The following is a 10,706-nucleotide window of genomic DNA, read 5'->3' as shown; positions in this document are numbered from 1 at the left end:
TAGCTTGACCAAGGACATATCTTAATTTATTTTAGGAATATGTGAAAAATTAAGTTTATGTCTAAGCGATAAGACTATATTTTTTTGTTCCTGAAAGTCAGTGATGCCACAGAATTAGATCTCTTGACATGCTGGTACCTCTTAAATGAATGCTTATTACTTACAGAAAGTACCATGCTTTTATACCAGGAAAAGGAAGAAGTGGCTCGGAAGTGAACATCACACTAAATTAGCTGTAAGCAAATTGAGCAGAGAGTTTGTACATAGTTTTATACTATGCAGTTGAAAGTTTAAAAGCAGATTTTTTTTTTTTCCTGCCTTTGAGTCCATATCCTCATGATGCCGTGGCTGTCAACCAAATCAAGTCTGAAGGTGTCGCACTGGAATTGTATAAACATGATGCAAATCGTGCCATCAGTTGTCATCCAGAAATTTGGGTAGAAGGACCCTGTAGTGATCTTGGTAATAAACTACCACCTCCACAGAGAAAAGCTTTAAGAAAACCCCCAGCTATTAGGAGCACCTGTTTGCCTCATAATCTCCCGGATCGTCTTAAGGTTGTGAGTCCATTCACATACAAAACAGATCTCTTGGAATACTGCACTCTGTTTTGTTTTGAACTATTTACTCACACCACAGTTAACATAGTTTTCAAGGTCAGTTGTTCAGATTATCCTTTACCTGGAGTACAGATGATTGCTGGAATCATCTGGGTTACTGATATCTGTAAAACTGCACAAATTCTGTTTCCTCTCCTCTGAAATTAGGATGTAGTACTTTGAGAAAGCACTTGCAAGCTAAGAAATTGACTGCTGCAGCCTCCTTTCACTGTACAGTGATGGGGTTTTGTGCGTGTTTGTAGTGAGGCACTTCATTTCTGTCACTCAGCATACAAAACATTCTCCTTGAGCAAACTCCCTGCATATTACATCTTAAATCTTCCTTTTTTTTTTCTTAATCTAAAATGCCAGGTTTAATCTAGTCCAAGATCTTCCATTTTTAAGTCCTGCTGATTCTCCCTGTCCCCTCCCTGCCCCCAACCCTGTTGTGTAGGATGATGAGGGACTTGTCACCTGTGTGGTCCAGAATGCACAGTGATTCAGAGTATCATAAGACTTCTTTTTGCTCTTGACTGGGCCTTATTAACACTTTGTTTTGATGGATTGTCTGGGGTTTTTTGATTACACAATTCTGAGTTGGCATGCTTGCCTTTTATGTGCTATCATTCCATTTTTCTTTTTTTTTTTTCTATCAGCAGAAGGTCTTTAGACTGTTCTACAGCTAGATTCTGAAATTAGCTATTTTCTCTCTTATGCTTCCTTTTCTGTGTTACAGGGAAGTACGTGTAATCAAAGTAATAACTGCATGTTTTTTCAGGACTCCCTGCAAAATTGAACCCAGCATAAACCGTGTTCTAAGTGTTCGCAAACCTGAGAAAGAGGAGGATCCACTACAGCGAGTGCAAAATCATCAGCAGGATGCTCAAGAAAAGAAGGAGATAGTGATGTACTGTAAAGATAAAGTTTATGCTGGAGTCGAAGAATTTTCTTTGGAAGAGATCCGAGCTGAAATCTACAGAAAGAAAGCAAAACAGAAAATCAAAGGTATGCTTCAAAATGGGATAACATACATAATGCTTTCTGAGATGGAATCCATACTTCTTATTAGCACACAGCTGTCTACAGCTGCTTTTACTTTTCTACTGGAATAGTGACTTAACTGCTCTGAGGTATAGCGAGAGTAACATATCTGACAGCTTTACATGTAAGCTATGAAACAGGGAAAGAAGACCAGAGGTTTTAGCCCCTTTACAAATAATTTACGCTTTTGCCACAGATTGTATGTGAAATATGTGTTGTGCTTTCTCTTCCTTAGAAGAGTTGCAGGCTATAGCACAGGAAAAGGAAGAAATACAAAGGAAAATTGAGGAGCTGGAGAAGAAATTAAAGAAGAAAGAAGATGACAAGCAGCAACAACTGCGTGAACAGGTATTATCCTCATTTAACTGTTCTTTTAGAAATAGCTGCTATTTCAAGTAAAAGTAGCAAAAGAGGAACAATATCTAATATGTTTCTCTTTGTCTAACACTTTTAAAACTTTTTTGAGAGGATACTTCAGATTCTTGTATGTATACATTATCTAGTGAATGAATGCTCAGAGAAATACTTATTTTCTTCTCTCCCACTTGTCCTCAAGCCATATCCTTTCATTATAGGAATGTAAATCAAAGACTTTAAGTTTTGTGGTATTGCTTTGCAAGTATTGTTAAGTTATTTAACAATCAGACAAGATAACTTATGCTAAGGTATAAACTTCTAAATTTTTTAAGTAAAGGTATGCCAAATGCTTAAGGGCGAATTGTTCTTAAGCTCTCTTCATGTGTGGTTTCCTTTTATATAGAGAAGTTGTAGTGTGAAAGAGGACAGGAGAAGAAGCTGGAATAAAGAAGTGAAGGCTCACAAAGTGGTGTGGGCTAACGCCAGTAGGCAGCTAAGACCACAGCGCCTGCTTGCTCGCTCCCCCTCAGTGGGATGGAGGAGAGAATCAGAAGGGTAAAAGTGAGAAAACTCCTGGGTGAGATAAGGACAGTTCAATAGGCAAACTGAAAGCTGCGCACTCAAGCAAAGCAAAATACGGAATTCATTCACTGCTTCCCATCGGGAGGCAGATGTTTAGCTGTTTCCAGGAAAGCAGGGCTTCATCATGCATGATGGTTACTTTGGAAGACAAATGTTGTAATTCTGAACATCCCCCTTTCCTCCAGACTTTATTGCTGAGCATGATATAATAGGATATGGAATATCCTTTTGGTCAGTTTGCGTCAGCTGTCTGAGCTGTGTGTGTCCTCTCCCAGCTTGTTGTGCACCCCCAGCTTACTCGCTGGTGGGGCAGTATGACCTTGGTGCTGCATAAGCACTGTTCAGCAATAGCTAGAACATGAGTGTGTTATCAACGTTGTTTTGGTCAAATATCCAAAACATAGCACCATACCAGCTACTAGGAAGAAAATTAACTCTATCCCAGCTAAGACCAGTGCACAAAGTCATATCTCATTTGTTTCTGAGTTTTATAGACAGTAGTATGCTCTATTATTTACTAGATTTTTTTTTTTGTTTTCCTTCCTTTTTGGTGCAGACCCATCTTCAGCAGAGTATCTTTCAAGCAAGTATAGTTTGGTCTGTCATTGCTAGGCAGTGTTTAAACCCCAGTTTCCTTATGGGTTGCAAATAACAAGTAAAAGTTAACTATTTTAAAGCTTTTCTTTTTCCCAACTTGATCAATTGGGCTAAAAAAGTATGTTCTCTCTTTCTGTCTCTCTCTCTCCCCTTCTTCCCCATTTCCAAAACAATGCCTTAGTAGTAAGTATTTTAAATAACAAAATACAAAGTATTGTGAATTTCATGTCAACTTTGTAACTGCTTACATATGTCTTTAATAGTTGCAGTATAACTAAAATTTTCTATGAAAGTTATATGCAGTTGTAAAGAGTAAAATGCATTTTAATTACACTAAGCAATAAAAATATACTTTTTTTAATTCAAGTAAGCTAAGTACAAATAAAGATGGCTAAAGACAATTATTAATCTGTCAAGGCTCTAACGGGGTTATCATAACATTCTTGGAACTTTCTTGCATGGCTTGTGATTCCATCACTGCAGAACCAAAATATGGTTTTATTTCTACAGCCAACAGAGATAACAGAAGCTTTGCCACCTTCAGGACTGCAAGGATTTACTTCTTCCAGTGCTACAGAAGTTGCAGAGAAACAGCTTCAGTTGCAAAGGTAGTACAGAATTTTCTTTGCCAGCAAGGAGAAAACTTATGGGGATAATTAGTTACGAGTAACATGGATCACTAACAGGTAGCCTGTTTCCACAGAGAATGGAGTATATCCCTGGGCATCAGCCTGTAACCACGATCTGTAAACTGCCTTTATAATTTCAATTATTTGTCTGAGAGATCTTAACTTAAAAGTAACATACGGCAGCTTGGCTTGCCTTATCTACAAAGTTTACTTAGGTTTTATGAAGGTGTGTAAAATATAAGAAACAAGTCTGAATCTTTTTCACAGTGAATCCCTGGTCTCTGAAGACACTCAAATGCATAAACCATTTTGTTCTGAAGGTAAGTATTTAAATTTTTTACCATTGAGGAGAAGACCATGTTGAAGGGAAGGGAAGTGTTCTTTTATATGACTAGCAAGGCTGCAACAAAGTAAAAACAAAAGTCTAGGTGGATTAGAAGAATGAAAATGAGGATGTGCTAGTGTTGAGTGCCTTTAACCGTATTCAGCGAAAGTCTGAGCATCTGAGGTCTGAGAACTGTCATTATTTGAAAGGACTTTCAAGCAGACGAGCTTTTTTCTTTTAATAGCTGAAGAGCTTTCTTCACGCTTTCATATATGCGGTCTTACTAAAATCTAGAAAAGAGTGTAATGCTAAGATTGATACTTTCTTAAGTCCTCCTTTTTTCTCAGAGGATTTGGTAGAGGAATACGATCAGAAATTATATATTCAGTTTTGTTGCTGGGAAAGAAACGGCTGAAGAAATTTACTTTTGACCCAAATTGACTGCTGTTACTGTTGACAGAGGTTATCCAGTCTCTTGATGTATGCCCAGGTGCACAAAAGGAAAATGTGTTTTTAGACTCTGAGGATGGCCAGGAGGAACAGAGGGATGAAGCCAGCCTTGAAAAAAAAGGTACAAATTGTGAAGAGAGCAAGTCGGCTAACATAAGATGGTGGTAAAAGTGCGGTTCATTAATGTGACAAAGCCAAGCCTTTTTTTAACAGGATTCTTTAAATGTCAGTTGTGTAACTTCCTGCTAGCACTGGTGTTTTTCAGGCTGTGTATTAAATGTTTTAAGTAACATTGGATACACTGTTGTGGAAAAACTGCTGATAAAATAGAGTTTCTTGGCTTTTCTTTACAGGTGTAGGTCTCCTTCCCCCACCAGTTCCTGCAACACTTTTCTCCATATTTGATGAATCCTCTACTTTGGCAAATCAGAATACAAGGTAGAATTATTCAAGACCTAGATTTTAGAGGGAGGGAAAACTGAAGTATCAAACCACTTTCTGTAGCAGCTGAAATACAGTACTGCTTTTTTGTATGGATGTGGGGTGGTGTTTTGTTCATGTTTGTGGGGATTTTTTTGTTTTATTTCATTACTCTACTTGAGAAGTCCATGATGAGGAAATACTCTCCTGTTGTTCCACCTCAATCTAGAACTATTTAAGCTGCTATATAAACTTTCTTCATTCTGGAGAGCTGTATATATTGCAGTTTACTGCTAGTTGTTTAGTAGGAAGTGGTACATTGAAATTGTTAGTAGACTTAAACTCTTGAGAGGAATCTCTGAAGATTGGAAGCTACCCTAATAAATATTTAATGGAATGTAACTTTATCTTAGTTGTTCTGCAGATCATACGCAGAAAAGTGCCCGGCGCCCTCTTGCTGTTCGTAAACCCTCAGATTCTCTAACTGCAAAGGAGAACATACCACCAGAAGCCTCTGTAAGGAAACAGTTACCTCACAGCAGATTTCCTCTCAAGGAGAAACCACCAGAGAATGTCCTATTGTTGAACTGAGTGAGATGGGCTGGACTGACAGGATGTGTGAGATAAGCGAGGATTCTAAACTTCTGTCTGGCATGGCAATACTTGAATTGGGTGGTGTTAAGATTACACTGGAAATTTCATTATTTTATTAGGTGGGGTAGAAGAAAGGGGAGAGATAAATGTTGAACTTTTAAATAAATCTAAAAAGATGACAAAGTTTTCTGTCTCTTCCTACTTTTTTTCAGGATGAGCTGAATGGAATTGAACCTTTAACTGAAGATGCAATTGTGACTGGCTCCTACAAGAACAAAACCCTTTGTGCCAACCCAGAAGACACATGTGACTTTGTTAGGGCTGCCCATCTGGCCTCAACGCCCTTTCATGGGGTGGTAGCTCAGAGAGTCCCAGCTCCTGATTTTTCCCAGAGTGTCCAGAAGGAAGACTGTCCAGAATCTAAGAGTGCACCTCTGAATCAAGAAACTGTGGTTTCTGAGGGACCGTACAATGAAGCTCCCTGTATAAATAAACTGAGGTAATTAACAAAGCATCTTAAGTCCCTTTTCCTGTGTATCTTTCCTTGGTTGTTTTTTTACTATTCTGTTTCTGAAGAAACAATTTTCTGAAGAGATCAAAATATGCATGAGAGCACCATTTCTCTAGCTCTGGGTCCATTTTGCCTTGAGCAGATTTAAGAGGTAATAGCAAGCATATTTGGCTTTTCAACGTTACTGCTGCAGGACTCAGCTCCATGGTTTTACTACCAAATAACTTGCAAAGAAATTAACACACATCCTGTCTTTGTAAGCAGAGATTAAAAGTAGAATAATTTGGTTCCTTTTATACTTGCATGCTTCTGTAGTTATTTTAGTATATAAAATGCATATGGTGATTATGGATTAGATTTCTTCTGCAGAGGAGAAAAGCTAAAGAGAAGAAAAAACTGGCAAACAACCTCCTGTTTCATTGTAAAGAAAAAACATCTGTATGGGGTTTTCTTAATTTGGAACTGAGTTTGATTTGTATACCTTGCTGAAGGTGTTTGTTTACTTGACAAGTTCCCTGGGGAGCCATGCTGATTATAATTAGGAAGGAAGAGCAAGAGTTATTTCCCACCCAACCCTCCACTGCTTTAAAAGCACTGTAGGTCTGAATTTTGATAGCTGAGGGAGTAATAAACATTCACTATGTCTTCTGTTGTAGCGGTCATATTTAATGGGAGAGAAGATAAAATTAATCTGTAGACTAAGATTCTGAGTATAAACAAACATTGAAGCTAAAATGAAGCTCTGACATAACTATTGGTTTTCCACTAAGGGTGGAAAAGGAATTCTTTAACATAAAGAAATCTCAGAGTGCGCAGTATCCTTTTGTAGTCACCAGGCTGGCATTATCTAGACACTGTATCTTCTGAAAGTCTGAATAGTTGATGACTTCATTTACAGCCCGATCATGGAAGCAAGCCTGGAAGATACTCGCTCGTCAGGTTCTGTCTCCTCAGGATCTTCTCTGACTTCTGTTACACAAACACCTGCTATTAAATACCTGCATATCCCTGAGAATCTGGAAGTTGCTCAGAGTTTGCCTGCTGAAATGGTTGCCGAAGCTGGAGGTATCAGTGAAAACATTAGTGGTTAGTACTAAACCGAGTTTCACTCACAAGAAGTAACTTGCAGCTGTCACTAAACTATGGTGATTTTTATGTACTTCCTATATTCTATCCATTTTTCTGTGTATTTCCCATTACTTTGACTTGTGACTACACTTGTGTCTCTTGTCAGAAGTAGTAGTGAGGTATACAGCATAGCATGCTTGTCAGCATCCAAAAGATGTAAATATTAAGGTGATTGAGAAGTTATTTAAGGTATTAAAGCAGGGAGTGTGTAGGAGTAATGAGGTCAAATTCTGAGATGAAAAATTTGGACTGGATGGTACTGAGAACTTCTAAGACAGCTTTGTTTTATTTTGTCGTAATTTTTTTTCTCTTTGTAATTGTACTGTCTGTTCTCCTGGTGTACTGATAAGTGCCCCATTGAAAAAAAAGGTGAATATGAATTTGAAATCTAGTGAAAGTTGCATAATTTTGTTTTTAAATTTGCAGTCTTTGATGTAAACTATTGTGCTGCTTTGCAGTACATTTCTCCTATGGAAGGAAAACAATACTGGTACTTAAATGGGCTTGTGTTTGTGGTTTTGTTTTTTTTTCTTCTAGCCAAAGACCTTTGTTTGTCTCCGTTGTAATTCTTTGTATTACAGTTAGAACAGGAATGGTCACAAAAAGCCTTCAAAATCTGGCCTAATTAGGTTTGTGTTGAATGGTGGTTTTCAAGGTGTTTAACCTCTTTAACTCCTTTGATTTTTGGTTTATATTTTCATTGGAATTGTGTATCTGAAAATTCTCAGTGTAGCTACTCTAGAGAAGAATGTTATTGTGTGTCTGCAGATTATTTTATGATGAAGCATGCTCCGGACATGGAATGAAAATACAATTAGAAGGGTCACTGAAATAACTGAAATCTTTGAATAGATCTTACACTCTTTTTTTTTTTTTTTTTTTTGTATGCAGTAATTTTTAGAGCAAGATAAAGAAATTTTACAGATTATTTTCAGAAAAGAAGGCATTTGTTCAGATGTTTTAATGGGCCTTTCTTAAACTTTTGACCATTCCCATTGCTTTTTTGTCTTGCTTTCTGCACATTTCCCTTGAACAGCAGTTCTCAACCTGGACAATAGTAATTCTACTGAGGACTCCTTAATGCTGCATAGACCAGAAAAAATTACTTCAGATTTCTGTCAATTTATTCCTCTAAAATATGCCAGTAAATTTCATAGGTTTGTGGTGGTAAAATACTGGAACACCTGTTTAATCTTCAACCTAGAATGTTTCCTGGATCTACTTTCATGGAATTATTTCCTGAGCAATAATATCTTACTGCAATGCTTTTCAAATAAATAGAACGGTACGTAATGATACTCTGATTCTTACCTTTGTGTTAGGAAAGCTTAAAATGTTGTCACCCATTACCACTCGTAGCTTGGGAGAGGGAGTCAGCAGAAGCCATTTAGTTCTGTTGTGTTTTACTCTGCCTGATCATTTGCGATCAATTTTCAGCCTACCTTGGTTTTGTACAGATGAACTTATCTATCGAATTATTTTCTCTCTGTGCTATTATGCAGGAAAATAAACCTAGACCTACATGTAATTATCTTGTGTGTCTTCCAGGAGGTAAAAGCAATTAAATTCTTCATATTGCAGAGAGCAGCAGCAGTTGGAGTCCAGCTTTGTTTTCCTTTTCTTACATAAACCTGCTGCTGTACTCAAAGGAGTGAATTTCAGTAAAACCCTTTATTTAAAAATCACCAACTGATCACTTACTCTGTAAGCAGATTTTTTAAAAAATCATAGAATCATAGAATCATTAAAGTTTTAAATGACCTCAAGGATCATCAAGTCCAACCTAACACCACCTAATTCACTAAACCATGTCCCTAAGCACCCACATCTACATGTTTCTTGAACACTTCCAGGGATGATGACTCCACCACTTCCCTGGGCAGCCTGTTCCAAGGAGTGTTCATTTGCAAAATCTTTGAGATGTACGTAATTTAATTCAGAGCTTTGTCTCTTGTGAAAGATAAATTTTACATGACACTACAGTAGAATCATTGAGAGCTCGAGATATTCTGTAAGGTAGTTTCAAAGACAAGCGTTACGTTCACTTCACAGAACAAGCAACTATTGGAAGGAGATTAATTAATTGGCTTGCTGAAAGGTGATGCAGTAGATCAGGATAGAAAGCTTCCCAATATCCAGGTTACTTTTTCTCAACAGATATAATCAAGTCACAGAGACTCAGCACCTAGTTTCAGCTCATCTGTTTTTGTTCCTTGTCTTCCTAGGTGACGATGTAGCTCGGTTTTTGTGGAGTGCTGAACAGCGTAAAAGGCTTTTAGATCCCATGCCAGAATCATTGACTGCCTCTCCAGATTTTCATTTGGAGACTGGTGCTCTGCCTGTCATGGAGTTTGGGAAAGATGTTGAGCTAGGTAGGTATGCCAGACACTTCACAGTGGAAGTGCTATTTATGTTAGAATTGGTTTGAAATGTGCTTCATAGTCACCTTCAGTAGTTTTATGTGGTGTAGATGGGGAGTCACTTGAACAGCGTGAGTATCTATATTGGCTGTGACAGCTCATGAATGTAAACTTTCATAACAGGAAATGAGACTTACTCTATCAAATGGGAATATTGGACCAATGAAGAATGCAAGATGTTTTTTGCCATTCTAGCTAACTTTCCACAGCTGGATGCAAAGGGATTTGTAATAAAGGTAACACATATGTGTGAAATGTTAAAATCTCCCCAGCCAGTATAAAGTAAAATGTAGTAAGTTTTATCTTAATTTTTATATTCTGTGCATGAAGTTTGCTATTTCAAGTCCTCTTTCTAATTGTTGATACAGATTATAAGTTTCTGACGGTGGAAAATATCCTCCTTGGTAAAGTGGGGAGGGAAAGAAAGAGGATGAGAAGAAAAGGAAGATGAGCAATTTTTGCTTTTTTCCAAAAATAAATGTTGTTCTTATGTACCTTCTTGTAGGTGTATTCTCAGCCTGTGCCTTGGGATTTTTATATCACGCTTCAGTTAAGAGAGCGTTTGAATACTGACTTTGACCAAAGCTTCAGTGAGAATTGCAGCTGTTTCTTGTATCAAGATGGCTGTGCTATTTTGCACAGGGATATAAATCGCTTCACGCTTGAGGTCAGTACAGATAAGTACAATTGTAGAAGACATGAGCTCTGGTATAGGTACCATTAGTGGGTTTTGTTTGTCATTATGCTCACTGCTGAAGATAGCTTTACATGTTTAATCCTGCAGTCTAGACCCTCTGGTTTTTGTTTTATCTATATACAAATTAGGACTGTCAATTGTAGCCCTAGTTAGAGCTGGTTTCTCATTTGTAGATCGTGTCCTTCTTGGAGATAAACCTGAACCAATTTTTCACATTTTCTTTATTTATGAGTGATAAACAACCTGAGCCAAGAACTCCATGTTACTCCACAAGGTTTGCAGCTAAAACTGGTTTAACTTTACATCTTTCAATGAGTTCCAGTCTTCCAGCCTGCTATAGCAAGGTCATAGCACTT

General features: G+C 37.6%; 1 protein-coding gene across 1 annotated transcript in view; it reads left to right on the top strand.

Annotated features, from left to right (window-relative positions):
- Positions 1–1,377: 1,377 nt before the first annotated feature.
- The window catches only part of LOC104471149 (mitotic checkpoint serine/threonine-protein kinase BUB1 beta-like), a gene marked incomplete at its 5' end in the record, with an annotated part of 14,222 nt that continues 4,893 nt past the window's right edge, over positions 1,378–10,706 (top strand). The window contains 11 exons of the mRNA XM_010086388.1: positions 1,378–1,604; positions 1,876–1,988; positions 3,687–3,784; positions 4,073–4,125; positions 4,934–5,018; positions 5,414–5,516; positions 5,807–6,093; positions 7,004–7,191; positions 9,459–9,605; positions 9,777–9,889; positions 10,159–10,320. Of these exons, the coding sequence (XP_010084690.1) occupies positions 1,378–1,604; positions 1,876–1,988; positions 3,687–3,784; positions 4,073–4,125; positions 4,934–5,018; positions 5,414–5,516; positions 5,807–6,093; positions 7,004–7,191; positions 9,459–9,605; positions 9,777–9,889; positions 10,159–10,320 (1,576 nt within the window). The remainder of the gene's footprint in view (positions 1,605–1,875; positions 1,989–3,686; positions 3,785–4,072; positions 4,126–4,933; positions 5,019–5,413; positions 5,517–5,806; positions 6,094–7,003; positions 7,192–9,458; positions 9,606–9,776; positions 9,890–10,158; positions 10,321–10,706) is intronic.

This window comes from Pterocles gutturalis, unplaced genomic scaffold, assembly GCF_000699245.1.
Source record: "Pterocles gutturalis isolate BGI_N339 unplaced genomic scaffold, ASM69924v1 scaffold3001, whole genome shotgun sequence".
Classification (NCBI taxonomy): domain Eukaryota; kingdom Metazoa; phylum Chordata; class Aves; order Pterocliformes; family Pteroclidae; genus Pterocles; species Pterocles gutturalis.
Note: the sequence above shows the minus strand (reverse complement) of the source record. Positions and strands in the feature narration are given on the sequence as shown.